This window comes from Myxine glutinosa, chromosome 10 (assembly GCF_964187855.1).
Source record: "Myxine glutinosa chromosome 10, kmMyxGlut1.1, whole genome shotgun sequence".
In the NCBI taxonomy this organism is placed as follows: Eukaryota; Metazoa; Chordata; class Myxini; order Myxiniformes; family Myxinidae; genus Myxine; species Myxine glutinosa.
The window spans coordinates 12,246,117-12,268,161 of NC_136270.1; the positions used below are offsets into that span (position 1 = coordinate 12,246,117).

At 44.9% G+C, this 22,045-nt stretch overlaps 1 protein-coding gene across 1 annotated transcript in view; it reads right to left on the bottom strand.

Annotated features, from left to right (window-relative positions):
- The window catches only part of MLST8 (MTOR associated protein MLST8), a 31,716-nt gene extending 12,280 nt beyond the window's left edge, over window positions 1–19,436 (bottom strand). The window contains exons 1-5 of the mRNA XM_068127034.2: window positions 19,103–19,436; window positions 17,095–17,146; window positions 6,430–6,592; window positions 4,390–4,465; window positions 1,513–1,665 (exon numbers count right to left, since the gene is read on the bottom strand). Of these exons, the coding sequence (XP_067983135.1) occupies window positions 1,513–1,665; window positions 4,390–4,465; window positions 6,430–6,592; window positions 17,095–17,146; window positions 19,103–19,231 (573 nt within the window). The 5' untranslated portion in view covers window positions 19,232–19,436. The remainder of the gene's footprint in view (window positions 1–1,512; window positions 1,666–4,389; window positions 4,466–6,429; window positions 6,593–17,094; window positions 17,147–19,102) is intronic.
- Window positions 19,437–22,045: the final 2,609 nt, after the last annotated feature.

Genomic DNA, 22,045 nt, shown 5'->3' on the forward strand with positions numbered 1-22,045 from the left:
GGCCGTTTGGTTCAAATTCTTCCAAAAGCACCAAATTTGGCCCAGATGTTGCCCATGCCATACTCTTTCGATTTTTGACGGGCGCCAGGACGGGCGCCCCCCCCGGGGGCCCCACATTGGCGAAATACTAAATGTCCACCACCCGGATTAGAGGAAAATCAGTTAAATAACCAAAAGGGTTGGAATCATGTATGATACCACTTTTCAGGGGTTTTCGAGGTCGAGGAATCCAATTATGATGTTATTTCGATGATTCGAGGTCAAGGTCAACCCTCAAGGTCATCTTAAAGGTAATTTCTGAGTCAAACATGTCGGTTTTTGAGTTTTTTGTCAAGATTTACGCGAGGTTCACCATTTTATGTTTCTGGGTTGGGTAATCGAACTCTGACCTTATTTTTGACAATTAGAGGAAATATTTACATGTCTATTTCCTAATTTTCAGGCATATGCAGTTCATCAGTCTAATTACAAAGGTACGGATTTTGATGTTTTATGAACTGTATGCCATATCCTTGTGTTTAATTTTTGTGCGATCATGATCCGGGTTCATGTATACATGATTGTATACATGTCATAAATATGACGTCATCGGTCATGTGACCTGGCGGCCATATTGGATTTTATGAAAACCTTAAAAATGGATCCCTGCCTTCATTTTTCGATCGATTCATTTTGAACTTTGACCACTTATAGTACGCCATGTGATTGGATGCATATCCTAATTATGACGTCATAGGTCAGGTGACATGGCGGGATGGACCGGTATGGTCCCCGGATCATACCACCCTTGGCGCCCGTCAAAAATCGAAAGAGTATGGCATGGGCAACATCTGCGCCAAATTTGATGCTTTTGGAAGAATTTGAACCAAAATATCCCTCAGGGCCCTGACTATCCCTCTAGCAGTGAAGAGTTAGATTAATTTTTACCATGCTTCTTGCTTGCAAGTTGATCCTTAACTTTGTCAAGACTTTTGCAGTTAACACTGTGGACTGAACTTGCAGAACTGCATAAATGTCCTCATTGCACTGGTTAGCTCTTTTAGAAGCACATACAAACCCGGTGTCTGCTTTCTTAATTTATTTATTTTCTTTGGCTTTAGAGATGCCATTCTATCAACTCCAATTCACTATCTTTCTTGGAGCTTCTTTCCCACAGTCTTTTTCAGAATGTGCCAGTGCAAGCACGCTTCACCCAGTTGTGTATCTCACCTTCAAATCCTCCGCAGTGCCGCTGGGTAGTGTGTTTTGTCATCAGGATGATGTGAAAACACAGGGGATAATAAAATGAAAATACAATTATAAATGGCAGGTGGGGAAAAATGTGGAAACCCAATCCATGAGACATGACACTAAATTAAATTAAATTTTAATTTGATTATGACGTCCATGTATGAGTATGCTCCCCTACAAAGGAGGTATATGGACATGGCATTCTGTACCATCAGTACTTGTGGAAAATGCATGCACTTTGCAATACAAGCCAGCAAACATTCAAGTACACGTTGAAGGTACCGTGCTGTTGACGGCGGCCATGTAGCTGGCGTCTGGGTCAATGTGCACGCAGGTAATGGCTATGTCTGGCTCGGGAATTAGCTGCTCATTCTGATCAGTCTTTAGGTCCCACAAATGGATGGCGCCACTCTGGTCAGCTACGATGAGTTCTACCTGGCACACCAGAGGTGGAAGGGGGTAGGGGAATTTTCGGCTGAGGCATGGATACAAACTAGTTTTCTCACAAAAGTGACATCGAAACAGTGAATTTTACAAGTGTTAACAATGTTTTATAAGTAGAACAAGACAGCATTTAACAACGAAGATCCTCGCTGGAGTAGGTACATTACAATAGCTCTGAGAACCAGTACAGACTCATTCACTCATTTCATCACTTGATTACTGAAACAGCATCGTTACATTAGCATTCCGTGCTCCTTTGGGATCATGCAGGCCAAACAAATCACCTTCTGGAAAATATGTTGGTCATGGTTTGCACTTTGCAAAAGTCAATCTGTCCAATCATTATAAAGTATAAACCTATTTATACGTGAACTAGCAGGCTACTAATCACACTCAAATAAACTTGGATAAGGAATAGAGGTAAGAAAAATAGGGTCCTTGACAACAAAAAATAGGGTCCTTAATAACAAAGGCAACAACAACATGCATTTTAAGGCCATTTTCCCTGCTTGAGCGGGGGTTAGCCTTGTGGGCCCCATGAGAATCTTCTCCATTTTGCCCTATTTTCTGCATCTCCCCATGTTAACCCCCTTGCCCGCATTTCTTCTTCGACCATCTTTAGCCAAGTCTTTCTCGGTCTTCCCCGTCCTCTACTTCCTTCTACATTCATTTCCATCACTCTTCTCAACCAGTCACTTTCATCCTTCCTCAACACGTGACCAAACCATCTCAACCTGTTCCTCTTCACAGCATCAATCACAGGCTCTATTCCCATCATCTTTCACAATTCATCATTTGTCTTCCTCTCTCTCTCTCTCAACGATACTTCGCACATCCACCGAACCATTCGCATTTCCACCCTTTCCAGCCTTCGTTGCTGCTCTACGTTCATGACCCATGTCTCGCTCCCATAAATCATAACACTTCTCACACATGCAGCATACACCTTTCCCTTCAGCTTCAACGACACTCCCCTCCTCGTCAGCACGCCACTCAGTTCCCGAAACTTCTTAAAAACTTCTTAAAGTTTCTTAAAAAGAAAACTTCTTAAACTAAAAAGTTAAAATTAAAAATATATATATTTTAAAAAAAAACTAAATAATAAAAATAATAATAATTAAAAAAAAAAATTTAAACTTCTAAAACAAAGAAACTTCTTAAAAACGAAACTTATTTTTAAAAAAAACTCTACCTTAATAACAAAGGCAGAAACGGATTAATCGTATAACAAAATTATAAAACACAGGATTAATCGGCTCTAACTTCAACATGTACAGTCAAGGTCTAAAAGCAAGTTATGGTTAAATTACCTGTAAAAATATTATGGTTACATTGAAAACTTCGTGTCAAATTATGCTTAAGGTTGCTTGGGGTGCAACAAATTAAAGTAGTCTGGCAGACGGCACTATATTCAAGTTGGTCTGCATATAAAGCGCCACAGACACACTCACATTACAATACCCGATCATTGATGTGCAAGGCTAAATATTTGGATGAGTGGATGTGAGGCCTGCTTAAACTTGTGGATACGTATACAGGGCGTTAAACCACAGAATTGCAGACAATAAGCTTTAGGTGATTACTACAAGGTGATTTGTTTTGAGGGAATTCATCAACTTCATGCTTATTCATTTGCTTACATGAGCAACTTGTGCCATGGTGAAACATTAGCAACACAGAGTGCAGAGCTAATAAAAGGTTATTACAATGTTGTACTACTACTACACCTTTGCAAGATAATGTGCTCCAAATCGCCAATCTTTAGATATTGTGGTGCAAATGGTTTTACAGGATGGTGCAGAGATCGCCTTTCCAGAAAGACTCGTTCTTCATTGCACTTTGAGCTGCCTAGTCTGGGTGACATTTAAGGCTCGACTATAAAATATCTGATTGGTGCGTCGCAGGCAGGCCTTCGCATCACAAAGTGTGCCGTGCCGTGGGCGGACATTAAGCTGGGGACCTGTCTGCTCATGGTATTAGTTTGTGCACGTTAAATATCTTGGCCCAGTATTTTTTGGGAAGAGTAGGTACGTTTTCGCTGGCACCCTGGCCGAATTCCAAAATTCCTGCCTAAATCAGCTCCAGTCAAATGTCTGTCCTGAATGAAAGAATGAATATGAATGATCGTTTTAAGGTCATTTTCCCCGCTAGAGCGGGGGTTAGCCTTGCGGGCCCCATGACAATCATGGTTCCCTGTTTGAGGCAATGTTTTTATGGCCGGATGCCCTTCCTGACACCAACCCTTGGTCACGCTCTTACGATGCGCAGGGATACGGTGTACCTATTCTAAATCGGGGTACACACCGTGATCATTCATCCCAGAAAGCTGGTACTCAATTTGCCGACCTCGGAAGGATGACAGGCTGAGTCAACCCCCCTGGCGTTAATTCAGCGATCGACCGGGATTCGAACCCAGGATCCTAGGATCCCAAGCCGGCACCCTAACCGCTAAGCCAACACCAGGCTTTTGAAGGAGCACCAGGCTAAGCCAACACCAGGCTGTCCTGGCCAGCCGGTTTTTGAAGGACGAGTCAAACACCCGCTTTGGTTGACCCCACAAGGTGAGATTAATCAGGGTCATTAAAGAAGCAGCAAGAGATATTACAGTGCAAAACAATCATCTGCTTTTGTAGAGGCTTTCGGAAGCCAATCCAACTGGAATAGTTGGGATAAGCACATAAATGTATATGGACCTTGTTTAAAGTGAGTGGTTACCTGGTTAGGATGCAGACACACACAGTTGATTGGGGCATTCACCTGCAGGATACGTTGACACTGCTGGTTCCGAGATCTGTCAAAATATTAAATGTTTTAAATGCACTCCCCATAAAAAACACAGTACAACCTCATTAATCACTTCATATCACATCAGAGGGTTTCGAGTTCTCATTCTTCTGCGTTGCTTTTCATGTTTATGGGAGTATGGGCGTTTATAGGTAGCATTATAGATTGGCATTACATGTAGACCAGGCCATGCTTGGCAGGTAAAAAAAAACAGCCCCATTTGGAAGGCTATTAATGAATAGCTGTAGTTTTATCAACAACTTGATCGTGACTTGGTAAATCCTTCGAGACAAGTTTGATATTTTTGTGGTTATGAGAATCCACATAAATCCTTCAGTGTTGTGGTTATGAGTTCCAAATAAATCCTCCCATAGTTAAGCAGTTATTTCATCGTTATATTGTTTAGTTTAACAGTCTAAAATCGGTGTTGATAGATCTGCATTGCGATTGTGTTGTAAGGAACCCCAACTATAATTTTTAATCATTTCAGAATTCCTTTTTGCGGAGATGCATTTTTTATGCTGTCAGGAGGCACCGAGGCCGCAGCTGTGTGAGGTACAGGATATGAGCTAGATCGGAGCATCCGAGCTTCAGTCAGGACGAGGGAACCAGAGTCAACAATTGTAAGGTGTGCAGGGGGTCCGTCATTTACCCTATTTCTTTGTTTACCAGCTCATCTTCGTCGCCAATCATCCATCCCATCATTCTTTACCAATCTCTCCCTTTCCTATTGGATGCATTATGCCGGCATATGTGCTGTCAAGTATTGAGTCATTGCAGATAAGGATCCGGGGAGGGAATGTTCGCATAGGGGTAAGTGGAATGTACGAGTGCTGTAATTATTGTGCATATATGCAATTTCCTTGTCTCATCTGCCTGTAAATACCTGCTTGGCCTGTTATTGTAAATGCTTGCCCATTGTTTCTTGTTACGGGCAATAAAGGCCATTTCTTTAAGAAACTGTCTTGACTTATTCGGTCTGTTTTGATGGCGACATACGACTGCTGTGGCATTTGGCCAGCTCAGATTTATTACCAAAGTTCGATCTCAGGTACGGTTACGTGAAGTTGGTTTTGCTCACCAGACTGACTCGGGTCTGTGACATAACCACCAGGACAGTCCCCATTTGTCTTGCTTAGCTCACCGGTATGGTAAACTGACTTTTGGCGGGAGGATCCGGCCAGAGTTAATAGTTGCAAACGGTGTCTAGGGTCCAGTAGACATGCCGTCCTCTCGGAGTTATCCACAGACGACACCCAAAAGCGGAAAAAAGGAGAATTGTAACATTTCTGGTTTTAGGAGTGGGTTCTTTCAAACCCCCTGAACACCCTCCTGTTTATCCGTAACAATATCTATCATACTAAATACGAAATTTGGTGTCTGTATGTCTGTCTGTCGAACCGAGATACATTTGGTCGTTACTTATCCAATCGCAACCAAATTTGACAGGGAGACTAACGGTCACATGACAATTTGTAACGGTTGTAGCAATTTAACTTCTCCCCTCCTAGTCCAGTCATTAAACAACAATTATCACTGCATGTTCAACAAAATTTGAACAAAAGGTTTCTCGATGGGTTTCACCTCTTTGATACCTCTACGTTAAAAAAAAAAAAAAAAAAGTTTTTTATGAATGAAAAAATGAATTTAAACGATTTCAGCATAAGGCTGCAACATAACAAAATGTGAAAGAAGTGAAGGGGTCTGAATACTTTCTGAATGCATCGATGTTCTTGGATGTATATATATATATATATCTATATCTGATTATATATATATATATATATATACATATATATATATATATATATCTGATTCCATGCAGGACAGTGGACGGAAACACAGGAAAAAGGCAGGAAAATACAAATGAAGCACGAAGAACATCGATGTTCTTGGATTCCCGGTAAATACCTATTTGGGCTCGAGAGCAAAAGGAAGAGACAACAGATGTCGAGTGGTTCTGAATCTCACCTGAGATCCCAAATGCGTGCCATACAATCCTCTCCACCTGTGTACATCCAACGGCCATCTTCCTGGAATCCCACAGAAGTCACATTTTTACTTATCCCATCGTAGCTGATGACTGGGTTTGGGTTGTTCGAGTTCAGGTCGTACATGCGGATATGTTGATAACCTGGACAAAAAAAGTGCGCGACCATTTCGGCCAGAAAGAATCACGCAAGATATACCTCGTACAATTTCTCTATCCCATGTTGCCCTGTCCAATTATTCTCTGCAACTTTAGCTATAGTCATGCTAGAGTGGGAATGTCAGAAATTGGTATTTTGTTTTTAACATCCTTTACAATTGGAAGGTGGGAATTTAGGCCACTCCACTCTCTTTGCCACTCTCTCTTCCTCCATCTGCACCGTGTCCAGCCCACTTCATCCGGCTTTTACCAATCCCGTCTGCACACCAATCTCCACCCTCAGTTCATCCATCCTCTTCACTCCCGCAATTCTCCTGACCCAGTTGTTCTCGCAGACCTGCAGCCTCTGGTGTTGTCAAGTATATGCATGAAAAATTTCAATCTACAAATATATGCATGCATCGTCATGAACGACGACGTTTTAGTGTTTCCCTCGTGGCTGTGAACGACTACTCCGAAAGCGACTGCGCACATCCAGCTGCAAACAATAATATTGGAATCTTGCAAAGTTTCAGAGGTTAACTCAAGTAAATGCTGTAGTTTGTTTGTTACGTTGCTCATTTCGGTGTTGAAAATGGTGTCGCCAATCCTTCATATGATTTCTGGTCTCAGGATTTTGAGATTCAAGTCAGGAAAACAAATGATGGAATCTCACCTGTATATTGCCTATAAGAATGGATATCTCCACCATGAGCCTAAACTTTTGAATGTCAGCAAAGGTGAGTGTCCATGTCTTATACTCTCCATATATTTTTAATTTTTTTTGTATACAAGATCGAGGCTCGTGAAAGAGCTAACATTAATCACACAAAAAGTGAAACCGACACATAAAACATATAATAAGGGGAGCGGATGACAAGATGGGGAGAGAGGGGGAAGAACACAAACAACATTTGAGAGCAGGGACATCGAGATATCTGTGGGAGGGAGAGGGCTTGGGGGGAGGTGGGAGAGGTATAACACACATGGGCACTGCAAGGACTTCCAGGAAAGAAATTGGAATTTCAAAAAAGTGGATCTGGGTTGAATTAGTGGGGGTAGAAAAGATCGAGGTTTTGGATGGGGGAAGATAAGAGATGGTGGTGAACAGCTGTTTTAAAGACCTGGAGGGAGGAGTGGGATTGAAGGGAGTGAGGGAGTTTGTTCCAGAGGCGGGAGAAAAGAGGAATGAAAGAGTGAAGGTGAGCAGAGAGCCGAGATTTTGGCAGTTTAATCATTTTGGCAGGTCTCTCTTGGCCATATTTTACCATTCTTGCTCAAACTTTTTAAATATTGATATATCCAAAACTTAATGTTGGAATATTGCAGTAGTTCTTGCTTTGACAACTTTTATTACGCATTGAAATATCTTATACAAAATTATCTTGTTGCTTGTGCTTGCTTGTCATCTAATCACACTGCCTGACATGGAACGTCTTGTGAACTTTTGTCGGTCTTGATCCCACGTGCTGATTTTGCTCCAGGTGACCTTCATTCCTTTCATTTCCTTCTCGACAGTACATCGCCAGGTCTCTCTTGGCCATTTAACCCATCTCTTACCATAAGGTCTTTTCGGAATATCTTGATCCAGAGGCGGGAGAAAAGGGGAATGAAAGAGTGAAGGTGAGCAGAGGGTCAAAGGATGGTCAAAGGAAGGTCAAAAGGATGGTCAAAGGAAGGTCAAAGGTCAAAGGATGCACAACACGTGACCAATCCATGCCCAACTACTAATTTTTAGTACAACTACTAACTAACTACAACTACTAACTAACTAATTACTAACTAACTAACTACTACTAACTACAACTACAACTACTAACTAACTACTACTACCAACTCCAACAACTACTAACTAAAAAGGATGGTCAAAGGATGGTCAAAGGATGCACAACACATGACCAATCCATGCCCAACTACTAATTTTGATCTCTTATTTGATGTTTCCCTCCCTGTCAGCCATTCAACCTCTTTCTCTTACGAGCAATGTCAGGCCGGAAGATTATATCAAGGTCTGCAGCGAGGGTAGAGGCTACCCTACTGCCTGCCTGCCTGTCTGTCTGTCTGAAGAACGATAAGTTATGTGGCAGAGGGTGGAACCATCAGCAAATACATGGACGGGATTGTTCAGTGAATCAGAAATATTGTTGCGAATATGGCATTTGGCCTCCATATCCGCTTGTAAATATTCCCCTATTTCCCCAATACTCCCCAACTATCCCCAATCCCCCATTCCCTAGTCCCATTGCCTGTAAATAACACTCTGTAGAACCGACCTTCCCCTTTTTCCCCCATTAAATGTCGTGCCCAGGTCCACCGCATCTCACGTAGACAACTTTCGGACATCTTGCTAGTTATTCTTAGTCTATGTCAGTTAAGGACTCGTTTCCATTAATTCTGACTCTTCGTTGCACCAGAATGTGATTATATGGCACCAGTAGTGAGTTTAGGACCTTCCCATACCTCCTCCCATCTTCTTCCCCAAACAACAACAACAACAACTACAGCTACAACAACAACTACAACAACGGCGCGCGGGGGGAGTGTGCGTCCTCACACCGGCTCGGTTAGCCGCCATGACCATGCGCTCCACGGGGTTACCACGAAGGGGCTCCCTGTCAGCCCCTCGTCAAGGGCGGAGCCGGTAACCCCCCCGCACGCACCCAATGAGAAGCAACGGGCCGATTCCATCTGGGGCGGAGCTAACGAGCCGAGGGCGTGTCACTCCCCGCCGGATATACGCGGCGACTTACCGGATGTGAGGTCAGATGCGCCTGAACTACGGAGAGCAGAGGAAGCCACCGCCACCCCCAGCGCGACGATACCTCCCCGCATCTTTGGACCGGACCGAACCGGGTCGATTCTGCCCTGAGCCCAGGTGCACCTGGAGCCATCGATTCTGCCTTTCCTTGCCATCAATCCCCGTGTGAGTCAGCCTTTTGTCCCGTTTATCTGTCGTCTGTTGGGGTTAATATAAGAGTGTGTCTAAGTGCCTGTCTTTCTATGATGTCCCTCTTGTAGTTGTAATCTAACCTTCCGCCATAATATAACCTCCTCCGGAGGTCTTGAGAACTGAACCCTTGGTGTCGTGTCATTTGAACCCCAGCCGTTGTATCCTTTTCCTTCATTGACCTAGCGTAGCGCGACTCGGCAACGTTCGAGTATAATCGGGTAACTTGTGCAGACGTGGTCATACCAAACCGCTCGGTAAACTAACATCCACCACCGCGTCTGTAACAATTGGTGTCGAGGAGTGGAATTCGGACCCGGGACTAAATTTGTTAGGCCCAAACTTTGGGAGGTAGAATCGATCCGGAGCGCGTTTACTGCGCTCGACGAAATTATAACGGCGAAATTTGATTTTGTTATACGGAAATAAAAACCCGAATTTTGAAAGTCGCGCTATGGCAGACCAAGTCGGCTGGGGTCCGGTAGTGGAGAGTGAGGCAGGGTCGGTCCAGGACCAAATTGAGGGACGCGAGGAGAGCGAAGCAGCGAGGGTAGCAGACGCACAAAATGGCGCCTCGCTGGTCACCGCGCCCGCGACCGTGGCAGCGCCCCTGGTGGATTCGAACCTTTTCCTCCTGCAAATGAGGGCCCTTATGGAACAAATGGTGGGAATGAGGGCTGATAGTGAGCGGTTGGGAAACCAAATGGGGGTAATGGGAAACCAAATGGGGGTAATGAGGGACGAAGCGAGGGGTACCAGTGAGGGGTTAGACAATAATTTTAAGGGATTAGACAAGAAATTTGGGAAGTTAGACAATAATTTTGAGGGGTTAGACAATAATTTTAAGGGATTAGACAAGAAATTTGGGAAGTTAGACAATAATTTTGAGGAATTAGACAAGAAATTTGGGAAGTTAGACAATAATTTTGAGAAGTTAGACAAGAAATTTGGGAAGTTAGACAATAATTTTGAGGGGTTAGACAACGGGATAAAAGAGGTGAGAAATGGGTTAATAGGGTTAGAAAACAGTATGGAAGGCAAATTGAGGGACATGAGGGACCAAGCGGAAAGGGAAGTTAACCAAATGGGGCAGCAGATAGAGGGGGTCAGAATGGGGGTAGAAACCAAACTGGATGCTCACAGGGAGGAAATGGAGCAGATGAGGGTGGCATCTGGGCAGGAGATGCAAGTGATGGGAGAGGAGATCAGAAGAGGAGTGAGTGAGGAGGTCGGAGGAGTGCGCGAGGAGGTGAGGCACTGTAAGGAGCACATGGAGAAGGAGGTGAGAAAGGGGACTGTAAAGTTACAAGGGGGCATAGAGGACCTGACGCAGGAGGTGGAGCAGCTGACGGTGGGACAGACGGAGTTAGTGGAGCAGGTACAAAGGAACACTGCGGTAATAGGAGGGTTAAAAGCGACACAAAATGACCTAAAAAATGACTTGGTAGCGACGAAGAGGGAATGTCAGATGGTACGTGAGGGACTGACAACGAGGCTGGACGAGGTGATAGAGGTAATGGAGACGAAGGACCGGCAGGTGAGGACGCACATGGAAACGGTCAAGGTAGCCTTGGAGGACGAGCTTGAGGAGACGTACCGGGGAATAAAAGAGGTGAAGCAGAAATTAGAAGAAGTGGAAGAAGGGATGAGCGAAATTAAGAAGCGACGGAGAGGGGATAAGAAGGAGATAAAGGAGGAAGTAAAAGAATTGGTCCAAAGTCTGTGTTCGGATCGTGATGATGTGCTCATTGACCGGATGAGGGATTCGCAGGTGATGGAGGAGAAGCGAAGAGGAAGAGGACCCGGTGTAAGTGGTGACCAATATGGTCGTGCGTATGATGCGCTAGGGGATTTAAGAAGCTTGGGGGTCGAGATGGACCCGGGTGTTCGTGAGAGGCCGTTGGTGAAGTGTGCGACAGGTCTGGTGTGCGAAAAAGGAGGTGTGCAAGAAAGTCCGACTCTGGGGTGTGTGAGGAAAAAGTGCGTACCAAGGAGTGAGGGTGCTGGCGAGAGTGAGTCGGTCGTAGCGCGTGTGCGAGGGGGCACATGGAAGCGCGGTGTGGTAAGTGTTACAGAGGGTGTGACGGGAGAGTGTGCGCGAGAAAGGTGTGTGACGGACAGGTGCATGGGGAAAGAGTGCGCTGTCAAAGGCAAGGAAGAATGCACACCTGTGGTGAGTGTTACAGAGGGTGTAACGGGAGAGTGTGCGCGAGAAAGGTGTGTGACGGACAGGTGCATGAGGAAAGAGTGCGCTGTCAAGAGTAAGGGTGAGTGCGCTGTCAAGAATGGAGGTGAGAGTAGTGAGAGTGACACGGAGCGTGAGTTGGTGGTGACAGGTGAGAAAGGAAGCACACCTGGAATGGTAGAGCGTGAGTGGGAATGCACGCTGGAATTGGTAGTGAGGCACGTGGTAGGATGTGCGAGTGAGGGCACACCTGTGATTGTCACAGAGGAGGTGACCGAGGAGGGGGCGCGAAGAGGTGTATTGGTGAGGTGTGCGAGTGACGAATGTGTGCCAAGGTGTTCGGTGGTCAGGTGTGTGACCAAGTCTGTGAGTGGAATGAGAGTACCTGGGTGTGTAAGGAAAGGTACGAGGAGCATAGAAACGGCTGGAGGTGTGAGCAAGGAACGGGCTGCGGGGTGTAAGAATCCAGGTGAAGCATCGACGGTAACCAGGTTAGAGGTTAGGTCGACTTTTAGCCGAAGCGGGCCCTCGGTGCGTGCTGGGCCTCGCTTTGAACGGCCGCGTCCGTGCTCCACTAGGCGGAGCGGGCAGCCCGATAGAAAGGGTCGTCATGGCGACCACTTTTTGTTGAGGCAGTCCGGCAGGTCGAGATCGGGACATTGGATGGCTCCGTGCCGAGATGGTGCGTGGGATCTCGGCACGGGTAAGCCCCCGTCCCTGCACCGAATGCCGGACGCATCCAGCCGCTGGCACAGAACAACCCGCATTCATGGCTTGGCTTTACGAAGCCGGGCTTTGGACAGGAATTGGCGCACCGAGAGGCATTAGTGAGTAGACTGGGTGATGAGGTTAGTGTTTTGGACCCAAAATTAGAGAAAAACAAAATTTGATGATTGGCAAGGGATTGGCAGTAGTGATTGGCAGATGATGGGTAGTGATTGGCAAATTTTTGATTTGTTGAAATTTGATGTGCAAAATTGGTAGTGAGCGATGGGCCCGGTGGGTAAGGGTGGCATCCCTGCCACCCTTCCCATGGTGGGGCAAATGCGCAATAGCTTATGGGGTGTATGGCAGTGAAAACTAGCCCGGGTGGGTTAGGTTATATTGTGTGTAGGGATCTAGAAGAGATTGACATTAGGTGACGTTAAGATTAGTTAGTGACTGATACCTGTAGTGGGGACGCAGGTAGATTAGTATGGATGATAATGACGAGGGAGCGCAATAGTTTAAAGGGACGACCGGGAAGCGCAAGTTTCAGAAGGGAGTAGTTAGCTGAGATGATGCCGTGTGTGTGAGAATTGAACAGGTGTGATTGCACAGGTGTGCAACTGGACAGGTGTGTGGAGCAGTGTATGAGTAGTGAGTGTTGTGGATCAGCGCGAATGCGCTTGGGGAGAGAAGGGTGCAGGTGGCACCAGGTGTGAGAGCACAGGTGTGCAAGTACAGGTGTGTGGAGAGAGTTGGAGTAAGTGGTACGGAGTGGTGTGCATGGTGCGAAGGTGTGGATGGGGGAAGAGTGGACCCCTTTCACGAGTACCCGGGGCGGGTAGTGTAAGTGTTAGGTAGAGGGTATAGGTAAATTGTGGTTGGATATTGGCATTTGTGGTGCGGTTGCAGAATGGTGTTGTGGATGGGTGCATTAGTGTTGTGGAAATGGCTGGGCGTGTAGCCTGTTAGTGTGTGTAGTTGGTTGGGCACTCCACCACTGTGAGGATGTCGGCCAGGTGAGGCCGCAGGTGGGCTCTGGGAGCCGGTAGTTGTGAGTGGGTGCCTGAGGATCCCGGGTGTGGATCGGGCAGCCCAGTGCCAGAGAGGGCACCGAGTGGGGAGAGCGCCAGAGGGCCTTCCCCAGGTAGTTAGGTTAGGGTAAGGAGCAGGTAAGCTCGGAGGCAACTGCAGTGGTGGAGGTGTGCAGGTGGGTAGACCCGCTGGGAGAGGTACACGCCACAGCCCAGAAATTGTGCGAGGGCACCGGGAGATGAATCGGGGGAGTGAGACCCCAAATTGAAAAGCACCACAGTTTGGCCAATGGGAATTGGTTTTTAGAACCCATAGTGTAAGAGGGCCAATGGTTTGGCCGGAGAAAGACCCCGGGTAGTGTAAAGTTGTTAAAGTCATTTAGGAAATAGTTAGGATTGATGAACCGGTCGCACCATACGCAGCCACTTACCTGTGGTGATGATGATGACTCCACACCTGTGTTTTCTTTGTTTGTGTTGCAGAAATGAGAATTGCTGTGAGGATTTGTGAGACGCATCACGACGTGGATGAGACATTGGGGTGATTCCATCTCTACCTCCCTAGGAGGGACTGATGATGAATTGGTGATAGCAAATTATGATGTTGAGTTGGAGATGGCAAATTTTGATGAAAGTTGAAAATGGCAAATTTGATTGGTTAGGAGGGAGAGAAGACGAATTTGGTATATGGGAGGAACGGGGAAGACAGTAGGGATGTTTGTTGATTTGTAAAGTAGATGTTTATGGGTAGTGTTGTGTTTTGTGGATACAGTAAGGGGTAAGGGAGGGGCCATGTAGGTTACCTGGTGGGGGGGGGGGGGGGCGTACGGTAGGAACGTACCTGTCTCACCTGGTTCCCATGTGCCCCCAGTGTGCATTACCTTACATTGCGTGCACTTTTGCGCCCTTACCACCTTACTCACTTGTCTGCTTCTTTTGTCTCCCACCTCCGAGGATCTGGCTTTGGGGTAGAGAGAGAGGAGAGAGAGGTGCTGGCTTCGCAGTTGTGGGCCTGCACTTTCGCTGTTTGCTGCCTGGATCGATACACCATATGGACCGCAATGTTTGTGGCCACCCACCATGGACCGCGGTTCTTATGCGGCCGAGCACCACCCGTGGATGGACCTATGGGTCAACGTGGCACCTATGCCATACAGGTGAACCACTTATAGTTGACACCCCTGAAGGCCACAATAAAGAAATGGACGCGGTTGGCGCCTTTCTTTATTTTTGAAAGAAGTAAGAAGGCCAAGTGCACCACACGAAGGCAAGACCAGCGGCAGAACCTCGGCCGGCTGCGACACCACACAATGATCACTCAACATTTTATTGGTGCACCGGATGGTGCTCACTGTGTGATGGGGTGGTGCTTTTGATGCTTGGAAGGGGTGCTCTGCACATTATTAAAGGCCGTAGGCCACAGAGCACTCGTGGGTTGGTGTATCGATGCTGGCATGCGTGCTCTCTCTATGCATAACATCTGCATGTGTCCCTCCAAAAACAGGTCCTGGATCGTAGTGTAAATAGCAGCGTAGTCGTGTAAATAATGCTCCCTACCGGCTGTATGTTTAGTTTGCAAATTCTTTCCGGATTCGGTTATCCTGTGGGTGTGTTTCTGTGAGGAGAAGGGTGCAACGTCGCAGGGGGACATATTTACTCATTTGTGAATATCTGTAAAACTGTCGCACTCAGGGTAGAGTTAATAGTAGAGGGAACTACATCTGCGTGCCACACTAAAGTAGGTAAAAATTTATCGGGTCGGGACGCCCCGAGGGTAGAGAAGGGTGCAATGTTGCGAATATGGCATTTGGCCTCCATATCCGCTTGTAAATATTCCCCTATTTCCCCAATACTCCCCAACTATCCCCAATCCCCCATTCCCTAGTCCCATTGCCTGTAAATAACACTCTGTAGAACCGACCTTCCCCTTTTTCCCCCATTAAATGTCGTGCCCAGGTCCACCGCATCTCACGTAGACAACTTTCGGACATCTTGCTAGTTATTCTTAGTCTATGTCAGTTAAGGACTCGTTTCCATTAATTCTGACTCTTCGTTGCACCAGAATGTGATTATATGGCACCAGTAGTGAGTTTAGGACCTTCCCATACCTCCTCCCATCTTCTTCCCCAAACAACAACAACAACAACAACTACAGCTACAACAACAACTACAACAACGGCGCGCGGGGGGAGTGTGCGTCCTCACACCGGCTCGGTTAGCCGCCATGACCATGCGCTCCACGGGGTTACCACGAAGGGGCTCCCTGTCAGCCCCTCGTCAAGGGCGGAGCCGGTAACCCCCCCGCACGCACCCAATGAGAAGCAACAGGCCGATTCCATCTGGGGCGGAGCTAACGAGCCGAGGGCGTGTCACTCCCCGCCGGATATACGCGGCGACTTACCGGATGTGAGGTCAGATGCGCCTGAACTACGGAGAGCAGAGGAAGCCACCGCCACCCCCAGCGCGACGATACCTCCCCGCATCTTTGGACCGGACCGAACCGGGTCGATTCTGCCCTGAGCCCAGGTGCACCTGGAGCCATCGATTCTGCCTTTCCTTGCCATCAATCCCCGTGTGAGTCAGCCTTTTGTCCCGTTTATCTGTCGTCTGTTGGGGTTAATATAAGAGTGTGTCTAAGTGCCTGTCTTTCTATGATGTCCCTCTTGTAGTTGTAATCTAACCTTCCGCCATAATATAACCTCCTCCGGAGGTCTTGAGAACTGAACCCTTGGTGTCGTGTCATTTGAACCCCAGCCGTTGTATCCTTTTCCTTCATTGACCTAGCGTAGCGCGACTCGGCAACGTTCGAGTATAATCGGGTAACTTGTGCAGACGTGGTCATACCAAACCGCTCGGTAAACTAACATCCACCACCGCGTCTGTAACAATATCATTGGTGAAGATGAGGAACAAGACTTGGTCCAAGACACTGCTTTTGGGGACACTCCAGCCTTGACAGAGAAAGGAGATTAGAGGATTCCTATTAGAGCTACACACTGAATATGGGAGAGTAGGAACATACATGCCACACACACAAACAACAACAACATGGAGAACAATTCATCAATCATAGGTTGAAAAGTTTACATATCTGGGGTCCATAGTTGCCATAACAGGAGGGGAAGATGCAGATGTACTTCATAAGATGTACAAAAGGTAAGATGTACATTCACGAGACTCAAGGAAATTTAGTCAAAGAGGAAAAACACCAAAACTAAGATGAAGATCTTCGACAGCAAAGTGAAGTTAGTCACGTTGCTGTCAGACAGGCAGGAAGGCAGTAGAGTAGCTTCTTCTCTCACTGCAGACCTTGATAGAAGCAGGAACTAGTCCAGCACTGGAAATATGTCTTTCAACCCTGATAAATCCCACACACTCTCTCTCTCTCTCCGAAAGGAACGTCTGACAAACCCTACTTCCTCAGCAAACCACTTAAAGAGGTTAAGTCAATCAAACTTTTGGTCCGCCATCAGCAGTGACCTTTTTTGGGCAGACCATATTTCCTAGCCTCCAAAGCCAGCTGGGCATCCTTCGCCATGCAAGGTCTTTCCTTCGCCAATCTGAACTGAACAGGAAAGGTGACACATCCACTGTACATGGATGATTTAAGTTTAAGGCCGTCGTGTTGTCGACTCACCAGTGGCAGCAATGAGGCTGCGATCAGGTGTGATCTCCAGGGCGTTCACTTGCTGTACAGGACTGTCAAGGAGTGGAAGCGATGGTATGTAGACTGTAGTCCAGGTAAAACCAGGTACATAGAAAAACAACCCAGAACTGAGCGGCGGAAAAACTCAAAGAGGAGTTCTGTTAAATAAAGACTCGAACCTAGGAAACTACAACTACAACAACTACTACCACTACAACTACAACCACCACAACTACTACAACCACTACCACTATAACTACTACAACTACTATTACAACTACTACCACCACAACTACTACCACCACAACCACTACAACTACTACTACAAATACTACCACTACAACTACTACCACTACAACTACTTCTACAACTACAACTACTACCACTATAACTACGACCACTATAACTACTACAACTACGACCACTATAACTACTACAACCACTACCACTACAACTACTTCCACTAAAACTACTACCACTACAACTATAACGACTACAACTACTACCACTATAACTACTACAACTATGACCACTATAACTACTACAACTACGACCACTATAACTACTACAACCACTACCACTACTACTACCACCACAACTACTACAACCACTACAACTACTACTACTACTACAACTACAACTACTTCCACTAAAACTACTACCACTACAACTATAACGACTACAACTACTACCACTATAACGACTACAACTACGACCACTATAACTACTACAACTACGACCACTATAACTACTACAACTACGACCACTATAACTACTACAACTACTACCACTATAACTACTACCACAACTACAACTACTACCACTATAACTACTACAACTACTACCACTATAACTACTACAACCACAACTACTACCACTACAACTACTACCACTATAACTACTACCACTATAAATACTACCACTATAACTACTACAACTATATCCACGACAACTACAACCACTATAACTTCTACAACTACAACCACTATAACTACTACAACTACTATCACCAACTTTCACGAACTGGCACGTTTTACTGGAACCGACTTAAGCAGGAATTTGTAATTTGTTTAGGATGCAGCGATACCTTACCTGCGATACCTCACCTGCTCTTCGCGAAAGGCACCATGGGAATTTGAACGGTGTTCTTTCCCAAATGCATTACAAACGGCCACTAGTCAGGTTCACTATGTTTTTTCGTTCAAAATTTTGGTAGATTAGCAAAACTATACATTTTTGGAATATTCAGAGCATGAGGAATCCAAAAATTAATGTTTACATTTGCGTAGAAACCTTTGCGAAAATGACACTCAGGACAGTGACGAAGATCTGTAAAAGCATATTCCTGAACGGTATAGACCTCGTAGATCCTGTGTATAGGACTTATAGTTCAATCTGATACTACCTATAACTTCCTATAACAACCTATAACTTCAAAGGACTTGCAATATCATGTATTATGTAATACAGTTATATCACAAATATAAAGACAATGGTTTTCAAATACCTTTGTTTGTTGCTTTTCTATAATCCTGAGCACTATTTTGAGGCCTTTATTGGATTCCTTGACCCAGAAAACATAGGATTAGCATATTTAATTAAGTCTCTAGGTTGACTAGAAGCCGAGATCGCGCAAAATATGTATTTTTGGCGGCCATTTTCAAAATCCAAAATGGCGGCCATGCAGGTGTCTGTGCAAATGCCAACATTGATTTTCAGATTCTCCATGCTCTGAAGATTCCATAAATGTACAGGTTTGCTAATCCCAAAATTTTGAAAGAAATTATGTTTGTTAACATAGTGAACCTGACTACACCAGCAAATGCTAGCAGTGAGGACACCGAGCTTAACGTCCATCCGAAGGACGGAGTACCTTGTGATGCGAGAGTTTATAGTCAGGTCGGGAATCGAACCCAAGGCAGACATATCGAAGGTTGTACACCAATCTATTGCACTGAACCAACCAAGACCCATCTGCACCTTACTTTCAGGAGGATACAGAGTGCTGATGCTGCAAGGTGCGAGTACAAACACCGCTGTGAGCCTGCCAGAAGCGCACCGTGTGGTCGTACCCGGCCGTGGCGAGGATCACCGGGTCGCTGCCTACGCTGCCCTGGGCCACGTTCATGGTGCTACCTGGTGTGAAGAACCCACGAGGCCTCTATGAAGCTTGGACGGTTTTATTCCTGCTCTCTCAGACCTCGCCTTCATGTACTCCGTCTTGTAAGCATCTTTAAAAACCAAGCTCAGAGCCACGGGTGACGGGACCCAAATCTTATGCACGGATTCCAACGTGGAGATTCTACGCATTACAACTACAAGGATCACACTGTGGTCATTGGTTACATTTCACAGCTTATGCGGGGATTCCAACGTGGAGATTCGCCGCATTACAAGGATCGCACTGTGGTCATTGGTGTCATTTCACAGCTTATGCACGGATTCCAACGTGGAGATTCTACGCATTACAAGGATTGCACTGTGGTCATTGGTTACATTTCACAGCTTATGCACGGATTCCAACGTGGAGATTCTACGCATTACAAGGATTGCACTATGGTCATTGGTTACATTTCACAGCTTATGCACGGATTCCAACGTGGAGATTCTACGCATTACAAGGATCGCACTGTGGCCATTGGTTCCATTTCACAGCTTATGCGGGGATTCCAACGTGGAGATTCGACACATTACAAGGATCGCACTGTGGTCATTGGTTACATTTCAAAGCTTATGCGGCGATTCCAACGTGGAGATTCGCCGCATTACAATGATCGCACTGTGGTCATTGGTGTCATTTCACAGCTTATGCGGGGATTCCAACGTGGAGATTCGACGCATTACAAGGATAGCACTGTGGTCATTGGTTACATTTCACAGCTTATGCACGGATTCCAACGTGGAGATTCTATGCATTACAAGGATCGCACTGTGGTCATTGGTTACATTTCACAGCTTATGCGGGGATTCCAACGTGGAGATTCGCCGCATTACAAGGATCGCACTGTGGTCATTGGTTCCATTTCACAGCTTATGCAGGGATTCCAACGTGGAGATTCGACGCATTAAAAGGATCGCACTGTGGTCATTGGTTCCATTTCACAGCTTATGCGGCGATTCCAACGTGGAGATTCGCCGCATTACAAGGATCGCACTGTGGTCATTGGTTACATTTCACAGCTTATGCACGGATTCCAACGTGGAGATTCGGCGCATTACAAGGATCGCACTGTGGTCATTGGTTACATTTCAAAGCTTATGCACGGATTATAATGATTGCACCGTGGTCGACGGTAGCGGCTTAAAACCTTACGGATTCCTCGTTTAGCGCAACGTTCAAATGGGGAAAGTGAAAATTTCCAAATGAGCAAGGGAATCGAACCCACACCTCAGAGAAGGCGGGAAACAGCCATAATTACAGTACTCGGACTCACTTGGAGATGGCAAAATAAACGTTACATGACGGTCTGAGAGAGATGCAGTACAGCACTGCCACTGTAGTCTGTACTGATGAATATCTACAAATCGTCCGTAAATAAAGCTTGTTCCTCTGAGGAGAAATGATTAGATTTATTAATATTATTTAAGAACAAGTACAGATACATTCAAAGTACACCGCCCCCATGCCAAATAATTAAATATCCTACAGCGCGGCATTGCCGGGGCGCCTCCGGCGCCCGGCAATACCGCAGTGCAGCTCATTGAGGCTGCATTGGGAGGGAGAGGTGTCCACTAATTGATTGATTAATTGTATAATTAAAATCAATAAAAGATTATCACAAAATATTTTCTTAATCAATTGGCTAATAGCATAACTAAACCAATAGTGCTTCATCCGAAGGTGTATCTTTTAGAAATTTAATTAAATAAGTCATTAATAAAAAATTAAATAATTCATTGATGAATCAATAAATAATTAATTGATTAATCAATAAATAATTAATCGATTAAATGATTAATCAAATCAAAAATATCCTTGATAGCCACATCACTTGGTCACTGCCATGTCCAAATATTAGCTTCCCAGCTCAAAAGGTGCCTGAGATATTGGCCAAATGAGAAAGAAAATAAATAAATGATTAATAATGAAAATAAATAAATGATTAATAATAAAAATAAAGAAATACTAATCATTAAAAAATTAAATTATTAATCAATTCGGTCACAGAACACATAAACCACCAGCCTTTCATCAGAATCTGTAACTGAATTTTTTTTTTTTTAGTAATTAATTCAATAATTAAATAATTAATCGATTAATTGATTAATTTATTAATCAATAAATCAAAAATATCCTTGATAGCCACATCACTTGGTCACTCATGTCCAAATATTAGCTTCCGAGCTCAAAAGGTGCCTGAGATATTGGCCAAATGAGAAAGAAAATAAATAAATGATTAATAATGAAAATAAATAAATAATATAATCATTAAAAAATTAAATTATTAATTAATTCAGTGATAGAACACAAAAACCACCACCATTTCATCAGAATCTGTAACTTTAAAAAAAAAAATTTTTAGTCATTAATCGAATAATTAAATAATTAATCGATTCATTGATTAATTAATAAATCAAAAATAGCCTTTGCAGCCAAATTACCTGATCATTGGCATGTCCAAATATCAGCTTCCTAACTCAAAAGGTGCTTGAGTTAATGGTCAGAGAGAAAGGAAATTGGATTAATTAAATAAGTACTTAATTAATCGCTAATAATTAAATAACTCCTCAATTTATTGATTAAACAAAAAACAAAAATACCGTTTTTGGCAAAGGACTTGCTCACTATTGTGCCGAAATTTCAGCTTCCTAGATCAAAGGATGGTTGAGATATCGCCCGGACAAACAAACAAACAAACAAATGAAAAATCGGTCAGAGACCGAGGACTTGCCAGAATGTACTTTTTTATCGGCCATTTAGGACAAATATGGCGGCTGAACC